Source organism: Triturus cristatus, chromosome 3_1 (genome assembly GCF_964204655.1).
Source record: "Triturus cristatus chromosome 3_1, aTriCri1.1, whole genome shotgun sequence".
NCBI classification, from domain to species: domain Eukaryota; kingdom Metazoa; phylum Chordata; class Amphibia; order Caudata; family Salamandridae; genus Triturus; species Triturus cristatus.
The window spans coordinates 490,324,570-490,347,373 of record NC_140583.1 but is presented as its reverse complement, the minus strand read 5'-3'; the positions used below and the strand labels follow the sequence as shown (position 1 = coordinate 490,347,373).

The 22,804-nt window shown below is 47.7% G+C and overlaps 1 protein-coding gene across 17 annotated transcripts in view; it reads left to right on the top strand.

The window, feature by feature from the left end:
• PPIP5K1 (diphosphoinositol pentakisphosphate kinase 1) overlaps window positions 1-22,804 on the top strand; it is a 1,768,598-nt gene that overhangs the window by 969,982 nt on the left and 775,812 nt on the right. For 12 of the 17 annotated variants that reach the window (XM_085644344.1, XM_085644338.1, XM_085644331.1 and 9 more), the window contains one exon: window positions 3,655-3,696. The exons of the other annotated variants lie outside the window; for them this stretch is intronic. In XM_085644344.1, the coding sequence (XP_085500470.1) occupies window positions 3,655-3,696 (42 nt within the window). The remainder of the gene's footprint in view (window positions 1-3,654; window positions 3,697-22,804) is intronic. 17 annotated transcript variants of the gene reach the window in all.

Sequence of the window (22,804 nt, the reverse complement as noted above, 5' to 3'; positions counted from 1 at the left end):
TTGTAGCCTTGTTTTAGCAGTGCCACATGCTGATTCAATTGTTTGTTACCATTACTCACAGCTATGTAGTTTGAAGTGAGTGTGTGTATGCACTCCTGTCACATAAATTACAAGAACTGACACATACCCAGTATCACTTTTTATATGCTGTCTTTGTGGCATTTCTGCCATTTTTAATTTAAAAAAAACATTGTTAATCCAAATCTATAATTTATTGTCTCAAAGGGATTAGCAGGCTAGTTTATTTGGAAATAGGTTTCACAAGTTTTCTGCCTCTGTCTAAACAATCCATTTGTAGTCTAAATCAGGAGTACATGAAAATGATCACTGCTTAACTGGCATGTGGTTGTAAAGGTGACCGATGTTTTTTCTAATCAAAATTAGTGTTGCGCTTATCAATATTCGGCAGTCCAAATGGAGTGACCTTTAAGTTAGTCAGATGACTTAATACCACTTTGTTTTTCAGCTGCAATCCGACCAGAGCTCTCTTGATTTACCTTAGCGTAGCTTTGTTCAAAGATTATTCACATGCTGCTGTTGTTTTACATATTTTGTGCTTTCATAAATGAACTATTACCAGTGCTGTCACACTAACTTTTTTGAAGGTCAATAAATTCAAACTAACATGTCAGTGAAAAATATTTCTTTGGGGTATACATGATGTGCAGACCCACATTGACACACCACCACTTCGTTGTTTATCTTAGATTGTACGCTTGATTTTATTTGTGTTTTATTACCTGTTTTTACATTTTCTCTGTCTTCTGCACTAATTTACAATGTACCATTTATTTTTCCTCCTGTAATGCGTCTTCTATTCATTTATCTGTTTTTGTACACATATTCCTATTTTATCTGTTCAGCTGTGGCTCTTCCTTTTAAATTCTTTTACTCTTCTATGAAATGTTCTGCCTCTGAACACATTTCGCTCTTACTCAAAAGTTTACTCTATCATTCTCAGGGCTGCATTCATTGACTTCAAGTAGATTTTAAACCTATTTTAATGTCATTTTCCTTCTTCCCCTTAGCCTTGGATACTGGCAAACATTGTATGTTTTCTTCTACCTTATCTTCAAGAATTTTAGTCCTAGTTAAATGTTTCTGATTTCACATTGATGAATAATAATGTCCAGAAAAGAAAATGTAAAAACCATAACCACATTAGTTCTGAGACCTCCATAATTCACTAAACTGGCCAAGTTCAAAGTTTTAAGTATCTACCTCTTCCCTAAGCCATATTCCTAAGTTAGTTAATGAAAGGGCTATATACAAAGCATGGCTTTAATCCACTAAACCCTTCCAACGGTTACAGCGCAGTCATTCATGCAAAAATGTCTTACAGATATTTTGGGATAGAGATTCAGATCAAGGAAGGAGGTGTCAATTACGTATGGCAGTAAACAGGATTAGCACAGTCTTAGCAAACCACCTCTATTTATGATGAACCTGCTTACCTTTATTCAAGGTGGATCCCTTGAGACCAAAGTAGACAAAGTGTTGGAGATCAACTTTATAAAATATATTTTGGGCAGAATATTCTAGAAATGTTTTTCAGTATCAATTACTGATGTTGTGAAGTAAAATAAAGTTATCAACCTCCAATATCTTTATTAAGGCCAGCAAGCCATTATTTATTGCTTGAACGTGGTGTTAAATCTGCAGTCATCTTAATTTCACCTGATGTTACCGTTATGCAGATTGTCAGCTTCCTAATTCACAGCATGCCAGGCCTTACAGTCCCTCCAATTTGTGTTTAGCATTACTGGAGTGGACCTACATTCCAGTTCTTTGAAAGTTCCTACTAATATAGATAACAGTTTTTGTAGATCAATGTCAAAATAATTTCCAATCTTGTGTGACTTTCCACAAGGCATTGCCTGTCATTTTGAAGACATTTCTACTTCAAGTTAGGGTATATGTAGTGCAGCTAGTGCTTGAAGTTAATGAGATAGGTGTAGTGCAGGAGGATTAGTAATATAAGTCCAGTGAAAATGTATTCAGTTGAAGTACTTGCACTTGCCTAACTTGAAGCTCGTTTTCAGTGCCTGCAAATCAAATGTTGAGTGATAAGATGTTAAGCGCTAGTGTGTATGGCTTTAATAAGCAAGTTGCCTACACATGTGAACTCCACTTACACAATACTGTGTCATTCACTGAAGACCGAAAACATCACCCCTAAAAATGAAAGGATGGTGTAGTGAGGAGTTGCAAAAAGGTTCATTCCCTTGGGGCAGTGGACTTCTCTTTTGTTGTTCTGGTAGTCCTGGGTGCCACTTCAGGTATCACTTTATTTGAAACTTCTGATTGATTTATTGTACATGGATGAAACACTGTTAAGGATGAAATTACACTTATAATTGTGGGTCAGACTCTGGGATGCAGTACTCCTTTCCTTCCCTCTGACATCCGCACTCTTTCTTACTCCTCACCAAACTACCTTCCAAAGCATGTGAATCATTCAGCGTTTCAACTAGAGAAAAAGAAGGCAAAATACATCTAACAAGCAGTGACTAATGGAAGACTTCTTTCTACATGTTCAAAGGATTTTGAATAGCTCAATGTGTGACCCCAAACCCCTGCATTAAGGATACAGGAAGGGCAGAGTGAATTGGTAAAAGTTAGTGGCACCGTCCCAGCTACAGTTTACCATGCTATAACTTAACCAAATACCCTCTAAGCAAGCATCCCATCTTCAAAAGCACATGCCAGAACTGATAAACCATTCTTCAGTCAGCATCATCTTTACTAGTCCACCAGTCCTAGCTCTCATAATTCACACAACCTTTCACGCCATGGGCTCCACCCCAAAAACACGATTTCAGACTCCTTCTGAATTCATTACTTGCCCCATTCCTCTTGCTCATTGCAAATTTTCTTTTTTTTTACCTTGTGATTCTGCTGATTCTGCTGTGCTACTTTTTTCCAGACTTCTTTGCTTGTAACTTTCATTGTGAAGCACAGTGTGTCAGGCTTGCTGTTTGTGTAATGAACGCACAGCCTGCAGCGCAGCTCCAAGCTTAATTGTTCACAGGTCACCAACCTTTCTGCTGTAGCTCTTTGCTGAATGTGTGTGCTATGCCACGCTGACCGGGGAATGACCTGGCATGTAATTGTCTGCTGTATGTTCACTGCAAAGATTCTTGTGCCTAAGGTTTCTGCCAAATCCAAGCACAACTCAATTATCAGAGTCACTTGACAACACATGTTTGACACTTGCAGGGCATATGATCCACCGCCCACAGACTAAAATCCACTTTCCTTAACTACTTAACCATATACTGTCATATACTGCTGTAAGTTTGTTGCATTATTCATACAACGCAACAAAGAACATCTATTCAGCAGAGTAACCACCTCTGGAAATTGAGAATAATAAAATGGATTGTGCCAGAGTAAAATCTTCTATAATCTACTTTCATGTAAGGAGCAGATGTTAGTGCACAGGATAGACATTGTTTTAGGTGAACCTGTCTTAACAATAATCAGTAGGGACTATGTTAAAGTGATTCAAGCATGATGCCTCATATAGTTGCTCTTGCATCACACCAGGCAATGGTATAAGAGTCCAAGATAACCACAAAATAACATGAGATATATGCAACAACAAAAAAACAATTATTAATTCAGCTGGTGTTCACATATTTAACCACACAGGAATAAGGACAAGCTCAAGCCAATCTATGAAGAATGTTAAAGGTAACAACAAACAGTAGTAAGCATTAATTACTTTATAATCATGAAAATCAGCACTGATAATATTAAATTATAATGACCTATTTAAAAGCATCGCTTTGGACTCTAAGTGGTGATTGATAAAGATCAGTAAAACAATATTCAAATCGTGAGATTCTTTATATTAATAATTAATGGGTCTAATGGCATTGAATGGTGTGATTGGGTTTTATTACTTCTTAAATACAACTGACGCTTATTAGATAAATCCTTATCAGAATGTTATAGTAGGGAATATCCAACACACCCCTGTGAGGGCTAATCATTGAGCAGTCCTCAGTTCCTTGATTCCTACTTGTACTCTAGGGTATTGTATTATTTTGGATTGCATTCTGTTATTTGGTCATGCAGCGCATTTCTTACAGAGTATGTTATTAAACCGTGTACAAAATGTCTGAAGAGTTCAATGCAAAACTTACAACACATCAATAATGCATATTACTCATCATAAACTCAGGAAACACTGATGCCCATTTCATGAGGGAATGGTAACTCTTTGCTGAAGCTATTCTTGGTCATTACTAAACCTTTTAAGGCCTTGTTGGACAGAGGCAGGATGTATCGAGGAAAGTCCTAAGAATGTGCAGACTGCTGAGCCATTATGCTATTATTTTGCTTTATTTGATCTTCTTTGTGGTTTTTCCTCTGTGTCACTAGCAAGCTGTGAGTCTAATGAGGGTGCTTCTGTTGCATTTTTTACATTGTCCAACGAAAATCGAGGTTTAGCTAGCCAGGAGCCAAACTCAAAGTGTGCCCACACCTGTAAAAGATGTGATCTGAAAGAGACCATTAGTTATAGATTCCTTACCTCAGAATTACCTCCAGGCGTCAGACTGGATCTGGAGAAAGATTTTCATAGCAGTCCCCTGCGCGTCGATGGGTGGCATTCGTGGTCGGCTTCGTGGTCACCGGGATGACGTAATCTTGTCTACTTAGATGCCGCCCCTGCGTGCTGACGTCAGTTCTTTATTTTTCTGCGCCAGCCAGTGCCGAGCCGGAGAGAGCGTGCCCCTTAGCCACTTTTTGAATACACTTTATCGACTTTTTCTCAACGCTTTTGAAGTCTTACGACTCCTGGTGCATGAGGGTTGCCCAGCCGTCGGCCCAGTTTCGGGCCTTGCGACTCCTGTCACAAATTGATGTCGGTCACCGATCCGCACCTCGTGTCTCTTTGGTGCCTGGAGTGTGACCACGACCTGAAGTCGTTGTCCGACAGCCGGACCCTGAACCCAAAGTCATTGCGGGAGCGGTTCCGAAAGCTTTTGGAGGCCTGCCAGTGTGCTCCACGCCGCTTGAGGTCCCGGTCTAGGGAAAGGTCACGGAACCGGTCGCGGGCCATCACCACTCGTCATCAAAGTCTTTGCACTCCTCCGGTAAATTGAAGCACAAAAAGAAGGCAAAGAAGGATCGTCATTTTTTGCCTTCTCTCCGTCCGTCGGCCGACCCAACGCAGGACCCAAAGCATCATCGCTGTCTGTCTCCTTCCACGGTGCCCGCTGGGATGGCTCCGTGCTTCCCTCCCTTTCCTGGAGCCAGAGCATCCCCTGCCCAGCTTTGAGTTTCTTATGAAGCACTTCACAGCATCTTTGGACAGCCCAACTCCACCGGTGCGCCTTTGGGCCCCGTGGACTCGGTTGGGGGCCCTGGGCCTGCTGATGTCGGCGGCACCAGGTCGGCGCTGCAGGGCCCCCATGGATCCAGGCCTGGGTCCAGATTGGTGCCGGTCGACCTCTCTGTACCTTCCCTGGCACCGATCCCGGTGACGACAGCCCCGAAGCCGGTTGTGCCCCCAACCGGCTTCGACCCCAGCCTCACCCACGGTGTGGACACGGCGCTAAACCGACGTCTGCCGGAGGGTACTTTTGTCCTGTTAATTCCTGGCATTCTCTACCTCCCTGAGTGGCAGCCAGAGGAGGGTGAGGAGGAATAGGAGGGGTCTGTTGACCCTCTAGCAGATCAACTCAAGGAACAGGACTGGAGAGAGGAGTTGGGTGATGCCAGTGGTCTGGACACCTCCCCAGACCTTGATATGCTTTCCCACCCTACCGTGGCTACAGAGGAGGGAGCTTCCTACGATGTGGTGTTTCGTAGGGCGGCTGAGGCCTTGGGCCTCGAGCTTCCTACAGTGGCTGTCAGGACTAACCTCCTGACTGAGGTGCTTCAGCCAGCAGCCGCCTCTTCGGAGCCCCTGCTGCCTTTTAATAAAGCCCTCACTGACATCCGTCTGGGCACTTGGTCCAAGTCCAGCACAGGGGCTCCTGTGGACAGGATGATTGCCAGACGCCACCTCCCTTCCCTGGGTGACCCACTTTTCCTCTCCCAACACCCTACCCCTGAGAGCTTGGTAGTCCAAGCCTCATCCTCAAAAGGCGCAATCCCTACTGCTCCCCCAGATAGAGAATCCAAGAAGCTGGGCCTTCTTGGGAAGATGTTTTCTTCTGCCAACTTAGGACTGCGGTCTGTGAACACCGCATGTCTCTTGGGCCGTTTGTGAGAATGTGCCCTCTTTCTACATGGTTGCCCCCACTTTTTGCTGAATTGCTGATGTACTTTGACTGAGTGTGCCCTGGGCTCCTGCTAATCAGGTACCCAGGGCCTATGTTCCGTCCCTAAAACTGCATTGACACACAAACCCAATTGGCATCTCTGGCCACAGGTCAGCACCTGGTAAATGGTACCACAGGTACCCAGGGCATTGTGACCAGGTAAGGCCTCTAAGGGCTGCAGCACTTATTGTGCCACCCTTAGAGGTCCTGTACCTTTACACTCACATACTGCCTTTGCAGGCTCTGTGTCTTGGTGCAGAACAAAGTGAAGAGTCAACATAGCACACATCCCTTTGTGCCATGCCTTTAACCCACTGCCCTGGCATAGATCAGTCCCTCCTCTAGCTGGGTGCACTCTACCAGTGGGAGGGTACAGGTGTATGAGCCCTGTACCCCTACAGTGTCTAAGTTTTTTCTTAGACATTGTAAGTGCAGTGTTGCCATTAAAAGTATATGTTTCTGGGAGATTGTCATTACGAACTCCACAACACCATAATAGCTACACTGAAAACTGAGAAGTTAGGTATCAAACTTCTAAGCACATTAAGCCCACACTGATGCCAGTGTGGGATTTAATGAAAAATGCACACAGAGGGCATTTTAGAGATGCCCCCTGAAAAACGACCTACCACTAGTGTCCAGGCTGAGTGTCTGCTTTCAGCTGCCACCACCAGACATGTTTCTGGCCCCCTGGGTCGAGAGCCTGCTGCTCTCGGAGGGCCTGAAACAATGCACATCCTGGTACGACGTGCTAAGCCTCTTCCCCGAGTATGGGCAGGGTCCACGAAAGGGAAGCTTCAAAGGCTTGCCGCCTTTTGAGCTTCCCCAGGCCACTTGCTGCTTTCAGCAACTGGTTCCCACTGGGTCTGACCCCCACTTTGGGCGGGAGAACCGGCAGGAAAAAGAAGTGAGGAAGAGAGGTGTGCCCAACTCTGCCAATTCCCTCAGGTGGAGATGGAGGGACCCAGCAAATCAGGGAGAGGCATATGCCCCTCCCACTGGAGGGTGGCTTAATAGGGGGTTTACCAACCCCAGGGAAGGGACCCATTGGTCCCAACCTTTTACCTACCTGTAACACCCTTAAATTTTGTATTTAGGGGCACCACTGAACCTTGCTTCATCAGACAAGATACCAGAAGAAGAAAAGAAGAAGGACCGAACAGCTGTGCCGAAGCTAATAATAGGAGGACGCCCACTGACTTGGCCCAAGTCCTACCGGCATGTCCCCACCTCGAACCTGCTCCAGCGAAGTCCTGGTATGTCCAACAGCCAGCAACCTCGAGAAGCCCGGAGGACATGCCTGCCTTCCATCCCAAAGACTCTGTCTCCAGTGAATACCGGATTTATTCACTACCAGACTCCAGCTCTGCAAGGATCCACGAGTCTGCACCACTCTGCACCTAACGCCCACGGCCCGAGTTCGAGTGGCCCAACACCAAGAGGAGGTCTCCCCGGCGATCCTGACTCGAGATCCGGTGACCCCTGAGACTGTAGCATCAAACCGGAAGGTCCCCCCAGCTGCGACCAGGAGCTGGTAAGACGATCCGAACCTAAAAAGCACCCCTGCACCAGATGCCCCACGGCCTTGGGTGGCCCAACCGACGGTGCCTAACCAACCCCCAGCGTCCCAACTTACCTCTCTTAAGTGGTGGTCGCACCCAGAAGACCTTCGTCCCTGAGCCTGCAGTGTGTTTGCAAACCAGAGACTCCCATCGAATGCTAGAGTGCGCCCAATGACAAAACAGCACTCTTTACCCGGCCGCCCCAGTGCCGCTGAGGGTGCACCTTTTGTGCTGGCTTGAACCCCCATTTGCCCTGAGCTTAAGTTCAGGAGCTTTGCTCCCACAACCCAGTGGCCAACTCATCAGCAGCCACCAACCGAAGGCCACCTGTCCTCCTTTGGATGACATTGGGCCTCAGCACTCTGCACCCGGCTGCCCTAGTGCCGCTGAAGGTGTAACAAGAGTGCCTCCTTGACCCTGGGGGACCCCCTGAGTCTAACCTCAGAATATCAACTCACACAAACAAAGTACTTACCTCTTAACCGATAACATTTTCCTCCATAGGATAACATTGACTGTTTTTCTATGAAACGTTTCTAAGTGTGGAGTTGGAAAATCTAAGAAATCCTTTTAAAATTGTACTAAATAACAAAAATGCTTTAACTCGCCTGTTTACAGGAAATGTCCCAGTGCAGTATCCAGGTACACTGCACTGTGTAAGAAAAGTAATTTGCAAAGTAATTTACTGGTCATTTTACTAAAAAGCCTATACAAAGTATTTGTACTGTATTTCCAAAGCATTGCATTCTCAGTAACAGTACTGTAATCAAAACAAAGTGCATATACAATTGCAATCCAAACTGCGTTACTACTGAATTACTACTGTAAAGTATATATATATATATATATTTTTTTTTTTAAAACCTTTATTTTCAAAAGTCAGGACACAGCTATTCAGCCGACAACCCGGAGGTTCGGCAGCATCGATATATAGAAACAGAGATGCGTCCCCAGTACCATGAAAGGAGAAGTGCAAAGGTTCAATTTTAATTAAACACAAAAACCCACAACAAACCCCAGCAAGGCAAGAACACTGAAAGCCCATGATGAGCCCCCCAGGGGAGGCCGGACCCCACTCATCTAACAGTTACAGTACAAAGTAAAGAGGAAGAAGAGGGACTGTAGAGGCCAAAAAGTCCATAAACCATACTGGGCTGGAAAGAAGGTTAGGAGGAAAGCTGTTCCTCGGGAGGATCCAGATCCGGGGCAAGACATATTCCCCCCCTGTATTGATTCCACCGCCCCCATATGGCGTGCCACTTCCGGGGGCGGCCTCTAGCGCAATAGACCGTCTTTTCCCTTAACATACTCCAGTCCATATTTTCTTTCCACGCGGTCAATGTGGGGGGCCCCGCAGAGCCCCACAATCGCGCGATATCTCTCTTAGCAACCATGTTGCCCAGAGTCACCCATTGGGTCTGCGCCGCATTATGATCAGTGGGCCCCCAGACATTCAGTAGACAACACCGCGCTTCCGGCTGCATAGCAATGCCCGTCACCTCCCCCATCACTGCATGGACTCTCCTCCAAAATTCCGTGATGACACCACATTCCCAAATGATATGCAGGAAAGTACCCTCCATACCACAACCCCTCCTGCATAGGCCGTCCTCCGAGAATCCCATGTGAACCAGCCTTGGCCCCGTCACATACACTCGATGCAGTATTTTAAGCTGCACCAGCCTCAGACGCGACGGGATCGCAACCTCCTTAGGAGATGAAACAGCAGACTGCCAATCCTCGTCATCCAACTCGAGGCCATCCCTAGCCCACTGGTCCCTCAACCCCAGAAGCATATCCGCCCGGACGTTGATCAGTTTCTTATAGATGAGTGAGATCGTGCTCTCGGGCATATGGCCATCAAGGACCCGGTCCTCCAAAGGAGAGGACTCAGGCACCTTCTCACCCTCTATGAGGACTGATCGGAGGGCGTGACGCACCTGAATATAGCGGAAAAACTCAGATGGCCCCAGCTCATACTCCTTCTGCAACTCTTCAAAGGACTTCACCCTCCCCTTAATCAGGACATCTCCGACCCTGGAGATGCCGATCAAGTCCCATTTGTCGAAGCCTTTTGTGTGCCAAAGCCTACCCATTCTCTCAGATTCAAATAGCGGGGTAGCGAGGGTGAGCCTATCCTTCCAGCCCAGCGAGTCAGTTGCCATCTTCCACACTCGCACCGCCACAGCAGTGGGCCCCGTGAGGGACGAGTCCAAGGACCGCGAATACAACGCCCTGTAATAGTTACCACCACGCAGCAACCACCTGTCCATGGCATACCCAGGGCTGAGGGCAGGGCCATAAAACCCATGGTTAATCGCACTCAGCTGGGTGGCCCAATAGTACCGTCGGATGTCTGGGAGCGCAATGCCCCCGTCGTACCATGGAAGCGTCAACTTTGCAATAGCTATTCGCGGCCGCCCATCCCAAAGCAACGTTCGTTGGAGGCCTTCGACCTCCCGAAAGTATTTGGCCGGAACCCAGTCCAAAGTATTCTGCAGTGCGTAGAGGAAGCGGGAAAGCGACATCATTTTGAACAGGGCCGCACGCCCGACGAGGGAGAGCGGCAGCCTCCGCCAGCCTTCAACATCCCGCCTCAGGCGTGCCAGGGGGGGGGAGCAGGTTCTTCTCATATCGCACCGCAGAGTCCATGGAGATAAAGATCCCCAAATACACGAAGCCCTGCTGAGCGACCTGTATCGAACATGTTCTAGGGATCGGGGGAACCTCGCCACTAAGAACATACAAATATGATTTACTCCAGTTGATAACAAGACCCGAGTTCCTACCAAAAGATGTGAGTACGTCACAGACCACTATAAGTGATTTCTTGGGTGAGGCAAGATACAGCAGGATATCATCGGCATAGAGCGAAATACGGTCCTCGTGCTCAGGCGACCATCTAAGGCCCCGTATATCCGGGTGCCAACGTATCCACGCAGCCAGCGGCTCAAGGGCGAGGGCGAACAACAAAGGCGACAGGGGACAACCCTGCCTGGTACCCCTCCCAAGCTGAAACGGAGTCGACGCCCGACCATTCACCACCACACTCGCAAGTGGCCCCTCATACAGCAACCTCACCCAACTCACAAAACCGTGGCCAAAGCCGAACTTGGTCAGTACGGCCCACAAATATGCCCATTCCACCGTGTCGAATGCCATCGTGGCGTCAAGAGACGCCACAATAGCTGGTTCACGCAGTGTGTCCGCCCTGGCGATTACACCATGAAGGCGCCGAAGATTTAACGCTGTGTTTCGGTGCGGGATGAAGCCGGATTGATCCGGGTGGACCAAGTCACCGAGTACCCTAATTAATCGGATCGCCAGGATTTTAGCCAGAATTTTCGGCTCTGCGTTAAGAAGTGAGATAGGCCTGTATGAGGCGCACTTATCTCGGGGTTTGCCCTCTTTGTGTATAACCACGATCGTCGCCAGTCGCTGGTCCATCGGGAGGGTCCCACTCCCCCGCGCCTCCATAAACATGGCGCGCAGGTGAGGGGCGACCCTATCCGGAAACAGCTTGTACAAATCGACCGGCAAACCGTTCGGTCCCGAGGCCTTACCCGAGTTTAACGCGCGGATAGCCCCCGCCACCTCTTCAACCGTTATGTCACCATCTAGATCTTCCCTAGCTATGTCGGAGAGACAGGGCAACTCGATATCACGGAGGAGGTCAGACGAGTCCTCGGGCGGCCTATCCGACACCGAGGCATAAACCCTACAGAAATATTCCGAGAAACACTGTACAATCCTCTCAGGTTCCACAATCGCCTCTCCCCTCTCTCCCGTCAACTCTGGCACAACTCTATTGTACCCGTTCTTTTTTGTCCAGCCAAGCCAGGAGTTTCCCTGCCTTGTCACCAACATCATACAATCGGCCCTGCTGCTCCCTACTGAGGGTCTTAGCGGCGTTCGTCACCAGGTCCTTATACTCAGCTTGCTTCAAGCAAAGCTCATGCAGTGAGGACTCTGTAACCTCCCCCTCCAGCGCTCCCTCCAGAGCCGCGATCTCCTCCTCAACCTGCAGAACCTCGCCATCTCTCCGCCGCTTGGCAGCTACTACTAGGGAGAGGGCTTCCCCTCGGAGCACGGTCTTAAATGCTTCCCACAGCGACACTGCCGAGTCCACGGACCCCTGATTATCCTTGAAAAAATTATCTACTTTCTTTACCAGCGCGCTGCGCATCTTGGGGTCTCGGAAGTACCACGGGTTGATAGGGGCCACCCTTCCGCCTCCCTCCCGACCCAGATCCAACCGGATCCAAACTGGCGAGTGGTCAGATATACCACGCGCCATGTGCCTCGCCTCGGAGACCAATGAGGCATGCGCAGCCAGAGTGAGTAGGTAATCGATCCTGGAGAGACTACCATGTGCCCCGGAGTGGAACGTATATTGGCTCTGTGTTGGGTGCCGGAGCCTCCAGCAGTCTATCAGGCCAAGCGTGTTTAGGAAGTCTGGGAGCCACCTCTGAGCCCCCCCTGTGTCTCTGGGCGGGTATCTATCCAGCAGGCCGGAGCCAACAGCGTTGAAATCACCTCCCACCACAAGCATACCCCCCGGGAGATCCAGCAGGGCCCTACCCAGATCTGTGAACGTGGAGGCCTGCAGGGCCGGCGGGACATAAACCGAAACTAAAACCAAAGTTCTTCCTTCCCACCGCCCCGCCACCGCCACAAACCTCCCCCTATCATCAACAATGGTGGAGTCCACCTCAAATGGTAGCGTGGCTCTGACTAGGATACCCACACCCCTGGACCCAGAGGAGAATCCCGAATGTGCTATGAATTTATACCCCTTCCTGTTCAGAGCATAGCACGTATTACCAATAAGGTGCGTCTCCTGCAGCAAGGCAACATCCGGCATTGACCGTTTCAAGAATTGCAAAACAATCCCACGCTTAATGCGATCCCCCAAACCATTAACATTCCAGCTTATTACACTTAAACCCCTACCCCCCATCCTCAAACGTAAAGAGGCCCACCCCACTCCCGAAGAGCCACCATGGAACAGTCCTGGAAAGAATCATCATGCCTTGCAGAAATAAACCCCCCAACAACAAACCCAAAATCCCAGAAACCCCCCCCACCCTGCACCCCTGCGGCAGCTTACAAAGCCCCCCCAACTTGCAGTGTGCCTGTCACCCTACAAAAACCCCCAAAAATCTACAAAAAGTACCCTAAGGGAGGAAAAGAGCACCCCTCGTCCACCCGCCGCCCTCCGCATTGACTGCACTCTATTCAAGTCTTCAAATATAGCCAAATCGAATCAGACCGGCTCCGAAAAATCAGCCCTGCCCATCCCGGCCACTGTCCCCATCCTCGACAATGTCCTCCCCCGTCCGTCGTCGGGGCAAAGCGTCCAGCCATTCATCGGCCATAACAGGAGAGTCAAAGAAAAATGTCCGATCTTCGTGCACCACACGTAGTCTGGCAGGGAAGAGCATGGCATACCTCAGATCCCTCTCCCGAAGCCGCCTCTTCACCCCCAGAAAGCCCTGTCTCTGCCTCTGCACCTGCTGGGTGAAGTCCGGGTAGAAATTCACCGACGCGTTCTGGAAGGGGACCGGGCCCGTCACCCTCGATGCTTGCAGGATAGCGTCCCGATCTCGAAAGTGAAAGAGCCGGGCGACAATCGGCCTCGGTGGGGCTCCCACCTTGGGCCTACCACCCGGCACCCTATGTGCCCTCTCAACTGCGAAAAACTTTCCAAGACCCTTAGGCTGCAGATGATTAAGCACCAAGTCCTCCACTAGCAGGTCTACAGAAGTCTCGTCCGAGGACTCCGGGACCCCTATAACGCGCACGTTGTTGCGCCTGGCCCGGCTCTCAAAGTCCTCCATCCGGCGGGCGGCGAGATCACTCTCGGTCCTCAGCTTACGAACCTCGATCTGCAGTTCCGTGACATCATCGGTGAGGCCCGTGGTCTTGAGGTCCAGGGTCCTAACCCGTTCATTCGTTTTGCCCAAGTCCGCACGGATCAGGTTAACATCCACCAAGATGGCATCCACCTTATGCGCCAGGGCATCAAACTGTCTCCCAATCGAGGTCTGCATCCCTTCGAGCGCGCCCATGACATCCTGTAGTGAGAGCTCCGGGGCCAAAGGCGAGGCCTCCTTCTGGGTATCCGGCGACTGGCTCGACCCACTCGGTGATCCCTTCTGCAGAGCCTAGCGGTCCATACTATTGACTTGGGTATAGGCTCCCCGCCTGGTAGACTTAGGCTTCAGCCAATCCACCTCTGCTTTGCCCGACATGGTTGGTACCAATCAGGTCGGTTCAGATAAGACGGGTCCCTCTCAATGGAAGGAATCAGGGGTGATCAGTTCTGCAGTGGGCCACCAGAGTAGCCTGCAGAGCGTACATAGGGTAATAAAGCCACCAAGAGCTCTCCAGGGGCAGGGCTGACAAAGGGAGAGAAAGCGAAAGTGAAAGGACGGGGACCTCCGTCCGACAGTTCACACCTCGCCTGGCCGTTGTTGTTCAACTAGAAGTCGGGCATCCTGCCAACTCTAGCCCCCGGCATCCCTCGGAGGTAGGCCGCAATCTTCCGCCAGGCATAAGTCCGGTTCCCGGTGGGCGATCCGACCGCGGATAGCATCAATCGCCTCCCTGACAGGTCATCCACACGATGCCATGCATACCGACAGGATTAGAGACAGGATAGTCGACGGAGGGCGCGAGCGTCTCGGGAGCTCAGAGCTCACGCGGCCATCTTGGTCAAGCGCTAGGCTCCTCCCCGTCTGTAAAGTATATATTGCTTACCTGTGCCAGGCTTGCTTGGTTCTAGAAAATAAAATAACTAAAAGAATATTTGTATACAAAAGCAATTGGTCTGAAGTCCAGTCTTTGAGTGTCTGAAATCATTTCCTTACTTGAGTGTGTACAGCAAATGCCTAACACTGCCCTCTGATACAGCCTTACTGCTCGACCACACTACCACAAATAGTGTGTAAGGTGCCATCTACTTTTACCTCTACCTACCTTTGGTGTTCCACTGGACTCTGTGCACACTATACCTCACTTTGATATAGTATATACAGAGCCAGCTTCTTACACCGTTATACCCACACGGTGGGGAATACGGTCGCACACGTTCAGCCACAGTGCCCTTAGGAGGCCCGGGCCGTGCTCACCTGCGCTGTTGCTGAGGGTCGAGACACAGAAAAGTTCACCATCCGGTGTGAGCTGGATACCGCCAACTCGCTGGGTAGACCGGTTTCCACATCGGTAGCCCTGAGGTGCTACATCTGTCTATCAGAGCATCTGGCTTCTCTGAGTATGTCCAATCTACCCTTTTGGACATGCCCATTGATGGTCGTCACCAGTTTGGTGACAAGGCGAACAATGAGCGTTTCAAGGAATCTGGGGCTACGGCCAGCTCCTTGGGCCTCACTTATACTTCTCGCCCTATGCAGTCTGCCTTTCGCCCCCTTCGTGGCTGGAAGGGGTGCCCCACCACGTTCCACCCAGAGTCACAGGGCCACACAAGCTACCCAGTCTCTGCGTGGTCAGGGACGTGGGACCCAGCGGCGCGGGTCTGGCGGCCAGCGGGCGGGCCAGTCCTCCAATGCCCCTTCTGCAGCAGCCTCCAAGCCTTCCTAGTGCGACCTTTCAGGGCCACCTGTTGCCAGTGGGCAGCAGGATCTGTCATCACCTCCCCCACTGGCACAACATCACGTCGGACAGGTGGGTTTTGCAGATATTCCGAAGGGGCTACTCCCTCCCCTTCGAGACTACCCTTCCCTCCATGCCACCAACACTCCATCGTATGTCAGGAAGTTGCGGCTCACTTGGCCAAGGGAGCTATTTAACGCATCCATGTGCCAGAAGTAGGTCGTGGTTGCTACTCCCACTACTTCTTGGTACCCAAGAAGGGAAAAGGCCTGCGTCCTATCTTAGACCTCGGGGGCATCAACCGCTTCCTCCGGAAGGAGAAGTTCAAGATGTTAACCTGCCCTCGACCCTGGAGACTGGATGGTACCGTTGGACTTGCAGGACGCTTACTTTCACATTCCCATCTTGCCTGCCCACCGGCATTAACTACGGTTCACGGTAAACCACAAGCATTTTCAGCTTTCTGTGCTCTCCTTTGGCCTTACCAGCACCCTTCGGGTGTTCAGGAAAGTAATGGCGGATGTCGGAGCTCATCTGCGCAGATCAGGGGTTCCAGTCTTCCTCTATATCGACGACTGGCTGTTGAAGGTGGGCTCGCCAAAGGCTGTCATCTCCCACCTCCAGACTATGGCCGACCTCCTGCATTTGCTGGGGTTCACCATCAACGTACCCAAGTCACACCTGCTTCCCTCTCAGAAGCTCCTTTTCATAGGAGCAGTTCCGGACACAGCGCAGTTTTGGGTCTGTCCTCCCCAGCAGCACATCTGGGTTATTCTGGCTATGATACAGATGTTTCAGCCTCTATCCTGGATTTCGGTGAGAATTACCCTGAGGCTGCTGGGCCTCATGGCCTCCAGCATCCTGCTGGTGGACCATGCTGAATGGCATATGCGGGCTCTGCAGTTTGACCTGAAGTTGCAGTGGGCACTGCATCAGGGAAATCTTTCCGATGTTGCCAAGATCTCGGAGGGGACTGGCAAGTCTGTTGCAATGGTGGCTCAAGGACCAGGATTGGGTCAGTGGCAGATCTTTCTCCCTTCCCAGACCAGAGTTTATAGTAGTGACGGATGCGTCACTTCTGAGATGGGGCGGCCACATGGGGAGGCGGAGACCAGAGGCCTCTGGTCTCCGGCGGAGTCCGGGCTCCACATCAACCTCCTGGAGCTCTGGGCGATTCATCTTGCATTGAACGGCATTCCTTCCCTCTGTCAAAGAAAGAGTAGTACAGGTATTCACTGAGAACTCCACCGCCATGTGGTACTGCAACAAACAGGGCAGAGTGGGGTTGTGGACCCTATGTCAAGAGGCTCGTCACCTTTGGACGTGGTTGCAACATCAGGGCATATCCCTGGTGGTTCAACACCTGGCAGGTTCCCTGAATGCCGTGGCAGACAAACTCAGCTGGCGGTGCATGATTGATCACGAATGGCGTCTTCACTCGTAGGTGGTGCAAGGTCTCTTTTAACAGTGGGGAGAGCCTTGGTTAGATCTGTTCGCCACCTAAGAGACCATGCAATGTCTGCAGTTCTGCGCGTAAGCGTTTCCAAGGCGGCATTCGGTCAGCGACGCCTTTCGTCACGAGTGGAATTGCGGCCTCCTGTACTGATATCCGCCTGTACCACTTCTAACCAGAGTGCTGAAGAAGATCAAGCACAACCGTGCCCAAGTAATTCTTGTGGCTTCGGACTGGGCACGAAGAGTCTGGTACCCCGAGCTCTTGAGCATCGCCATCGATCCTCCGATGAGACTGCCTCTTCAGGAGGATCTTCTGTTGCAGCAGCAGGGGACGGTCCTCCACCCAAAACTGTCCAGTTTCCACCTCCTTGCATGGAGATTGTGTGACGACAGTTGACAGCATTCGACCTTCCTCCCGAAGTCTGTAATGTCATCTTGGCAGCCAGGCGTCCCTCCACTAAAACGGTATACGCTTGTAGATGGAACACATTGGTTGCATGGTGCACAGAAAAGGCTGTGGATCCCTTTTCTGCCCCTCTTTCAGAGGTTCTCCTCTTCATTCTTTCTTTGGCCCAGCAGGGCTCTGCTCTGGGCACTCTTAAAGGCTATCTTTCAGCCATTTTGGCCTTTCTTTGCCTTCCTGATCAGCCTTATCTTTTCAAGTCCCCTATTTTTAACAGATTTCTGAAGGGCATTACTCATCTCTTTCCTCCTTCAAATTTCGAAAGGCCCCAGTAGGACTTGAATCTTGTCCTCACTTGTCTTATGTGTGCTCCCTTCGATCCACTAACTAATTGCCCTCTTTGTCTCCTTACTCTGAAGACTGCTTTCTTGCTTGCCATCACCTCTGCTCGCTGGGTGAGTGAGCTTCAGGCCTTATCTTCCAGACCTCCCTTTCTTGCTGTCCATTCGGACAAAGTAGTCCTCCGTACTAGGCCCTCATTTCTGCCCAAAGGGGTTACCTCTTTCCACATAGGTCAGACCATCACATTGCCCACCTTCTTCCCGTCTCCGCACCCTTCCAAAGAGAAGGAGAGACTCCACCGTCTGGACCCAAAACGTGCGCTCTCTTTCTACCTTGACCACACTAAAGACTTCTGGTTGGACAATCAACTCTTCATGGGTTATGTGGGTGCCAAGAAAGGTCGGGCAGTGCACAAATGTTCCATCTCTCAATGGGTCATCCTATGAATTAAAACGGCACACCCACTCTACCAGGGCGACGACAGCTACTACTGCTTTGGGATGTGGAGTTCCGTTGGTTGACTTCTGCCAGGCAGCCACGTGGGCATCCCTGCACACGTTCATAAAGCATTACTGCCTGGACAGCCAAGTCTGGAGAGGTGGCTCTTTCGGCCGTTCTGTTCTCCAGGACTTCCTGGTGGGAACTTAGTTTGCAGACCCACCTCCGGGGGTTGGTATTGCTGGGGTATCTATTCTAAGGTAAGGAATCTACCACTAATGTTCTCTTTCAGATGAACAAGTTTCTTACCTTTGGTAACGATGTATCTGTCAGAGACATACATTATTTATAGATTCCTTATTGCCCCACTCATCCTCCCAGTTCTGCAAACTAACTTTCTCCGGATCCAGTCTGACGCCTGAGGGTAATTCTAAGATAAGGAATCTATAACTAATGTATGTCTCTTAAAGATACATCGTTACCAAAGGTAAAAAAATTGTTTGTTTCTTTCCCTCACCTTAGGAGGACTGACAGTTGGTAGCATTATATTGAGAGGCTTAGACATTTTTGCCTGTACCCTAAAGAGAGAACTCTTACTGACTCTTCATTCAGCCACCCATAATTGTAGGCCTTCAATCCCCTGAGTTTATGTAGTTGTGATGTAGTCAGCTTATATGTCATTGTTTGGTCTCACCTGCACATAGAGACCAGGTCCAGTATGGCTGCTGTCCTCAGCCAGATCTTACTGTATGCACCACAGAATGGTGGCTCCATTGAACAAGATGGAACAGCCCCTGTGGCTGCACCTCAGAGTTCCACTAGCAATTTGTACCCTTTGCTGTTATCTGGTGTCAGTACTTTTGCCAAGGACTTGATGGAAATTCCAGATACCCCACTAGGAGTCTCCCATGTCACCCTGGCAATCTACATGTTTGCAAAAAGTGTTATTGTGGATCACATGGTGTGTCCTATCCAGCCATCTAGTGTTGGTTTTTGAATATTACATGTTTAAGATTCAAGTTTCAGTTTCAAGAATGACTTGTGGTCATGTAGGTAAAATCCAAAATTAATTAGCATGCAGACTCCACTTTGGATTATTTATTTTTTCAGCCATTATGTTCGGATATGAAGTTGAGGGCTCTTCAAAAACTGTTTTTGGTGCATAACAGCAAAGAAAAGATGTTATCGAACATCATAGAGGACTTCCAAAGCATATCTGAGGCAAAAATACTCTTAATGAATGCATCAATGACTTTTGAATAATGCATATTTAACTCTAAGCTTGAATGAGAATGATACTTTGGCTATGGGGGATGGAAAATGTGCCATATAGATTCTGTTCTCAATGTCATACCAAGTTGGTACAATATGATTTGCATCAGGTTTGAAATCTATACTTTCCTCAAGATCACATTGAAGAAAGCTGTCTGATGTGTCAGCATTTCAATTGTCAGTGAACTATGGATAATAGTTGTTATAGTTAACCGTCTTACTCTGCCATCATGGAGTTGAAAGAGTCAAACAGCCATGATTCAGAGGCATATGAGGGCAGTGAGCCTGACAAGTATTAGTGTTGTGCCATGCTGCAAGAGGTAAATTTAAAATAGTAAATGTAATCATTTAATTGGAGTCTTACACATAGATGTAAATCTACACTTGTGTAATTCACCATTTACATGTGTAGATTTACATCTAAGTGGAGACTTGCATGTCTCCACCCCCTGAAACTGTGGGAAGGAGACATGTAAGACTACTAAATTTACAAGTGTAAAGTTATCGCTAGTAACTTGTCACTCAGAGGTGTAGACATCCATCACTGTGGCAGAGATCTTCCTTTGGTAAAGTATATGGAAATATAAAGGTTATTAATTCTTAAAATATTGTAATGTCTAATAAAAACGTATATAGTTGTTAACCTAGAATTAAATATTACATCACATTAGCTCATCACATTGAATGTTCACTAACTATAATAAAGTATATTAATTTAATGGATACTTATTGTTTTTTAAAATCCCACCCTGAGTAGCATTTTGATATTAAGTTCATATTTATTACATTGAAGTAAACATTGTCTTTAGTTAATTTAAACTAATTTACATTTATATTAAAGGTCTGAAAGATTTTTTGCAACAAATAAGTTTATTATTTTTTTAAATTTGAAAAAAAATATTTAAGTGTAGTATAACCTTTTAATCTTAAAACAGTTCTATATTTTTTTTAAATTACAATATTTGAATTTTTTAAACACCCTTTTCTAAGGGTTGTTATTTTCAGTCCCTGACGTATTATCATCTATTGGAATCTGTTACAATACCTGTGAGTGTCCGTTCGTGGTGCTAAACGTACTCCAAGAGGGGGCTTGAAAACATTTGTGTCTGTTTTGTGGCCTTTTTGATTGTAGTAACTTTATTTGTATGGTTTGTGAGTAGCAATTAATTTACTCTTTTGTGGGTGGGTGTTTGAATTAGGATGTCTCTACCTGAACCTCTCCTTAACCCCAAAAGCCCTCCTATATTATAGTCAGTCTTCCCCATTTTCTAGCCACTCCCCTCACTCTCCCCTCATTTTCTACTAAGTAATAAACTTACATGTGTGGTGCTCTCACAGTAGGAAAGATAGGAGATATGGAGGTGAAGATTTGTCACCCATAGGTTTGTAACTTGCATTTTAGTAGTAAGTAGTATTACTACTGTATTATGTACTGCAAAATGTAATTTTTGAATCTTATGCATGGTCTTTTAAGTGTAATGAACCTGAAGAAGGAAGCACAATTTTCTGATGAGGAGGGGTCTGAGCAAAGAAATGATATTGTTTTAGAAACAAAAACCACAGAGATACCACAGTTCTCTGCAGGCTAGAAAACCAGTGTCCCTGAATTGAGTGATGCTTAAAACGCAACACAAAGACAAAAGGGACCGGGCCAACTACAAGTCTCAAGTCCACCTCTCTGTGTATATCTGAAAGTCTGCTTCAAAACAAGCTGCAGTTCGGACATGAAAGATTCCTTCAATTTCAAATGAAGGTAGGTTTTGGCAAGCCATTACCCAATGCACACTCTTATGAGGTGATGAGGTGCTGCTTTGGAACAGACATAGCTTGACACCAACGACATCCTCTATATCTAAAAGAGTCCCAGGGCACAATTGAGGATGTCTCCACATTAACTCTAGAAGATATAGTTGATAGAATTCAAGACAATTGTTTTTATATTGAACCCCAACACAGGTCATATAGTGGCAAAAACTCAGAAAGATTTGTTCCGCCCCACAAACCTAGCCGATACAAACCTCCCTTGTTCACAATCTACAACATTCAAATTACACCCAAGGCATTTTCACCAACTTTTCACTTTTATTACTTTGTTACACCTTCTTAGGATGCATGGGGCAAATGCATTCTAGAGGCAGATATTGGAGAACCTCTAGTGCAGTACCCAATTAAAGCATCACCTCCAGATGAAGCTTCAGGGGATTCTGCTGTATTACAATGTGCTGCATTCCAGCATGCTACAGGTATGGGCATGCTGCAAGAAGTAAATAACTCCCTTATTGAAACATTGTTCAGAAAAGAGAGAACAGTCCACTATTTACCAGTGTTGCACACGGTCCTAAAGAACCTAGCACAACATTTTTAAAACCCTTTAAAGAATGAATGCACATTGTCAAAGTAGAATGTAAATGCAAATCTACTTCTCATTATTAGCTCTCATTCTAGAGTCGTGCACACTGCTTGGAAAAAGTTACGCCTTGATGTGACAGAAATTATGTGGCATATTGCAGACACAAAACAAATCCTCAGCTGGCATGACAGTTTTCAGTAGGAAGAGGTTGAAGAGCACCTTCAACATCTTCTTGAAAAATGTTGGAAAAGATAACAGAAAATTGTCACTAATGATAAAATAATTTCCCAACACTGGCATACGCTGCTCTTTAGATGGTGTGGATACAGCATGCCTCTAGGTTGGCCATTTCAGCTAAGCGAAGACAAAATCGGTTTAAATACTTCCGCCGGGTGTATTATGACCCGATCAAACTGTGGTACATGGGTAGACAGAAGGACCATCACAATTCAAGATGTCAGGCAACACAGGCCAATTTCTTTCATATGATATGGGACTGCCCAGTCAATGCCAGATACTGGTCTGAGCAAAATAGTGGGTTTCACACTAAAGCCATGCCCCAAGAAAGCCAGAGGCGGCTTATACTGTAGGGCACTGCTGACCAGTGTTCAGTGGGTTACTGGTGGTGAAACACCATCTTGCCTACCCCTCATGCTATTGACAATTGGACCTCGGGTATGGACTTACGTGCAGCAGCTAAAAAACTGTTTATTAAGCATATGGCTGTCTGCACAGGTTCCATAAAATATGGTACGTTTGGTGGTATCATTAGGTCCAGACTGCATTGAATTAAGAGGGCGGAAGAGAGTGTTATAATGGAGTGATCCAAAATATATACTTACTTGCACTTATCTATCTGCAACATGTGATGAAACATGTTTTTGTTGTATAAAATCAAATAAAAAGAATTTTAAAAAAACATATCTCCAACAGTTGCAGGTTCAAATGTAGCTGCGTGGAACAAAGAATACCCATTTGGCTGAGGCATTTTCAGCAGCAGAGAGAGTGTTTAAGCATTTTAGAGACTGATTTCAATTCTCCAGACGTCACAATCTCTGACAGTTGGAATGGTTATGAAAATGTTGGGCAT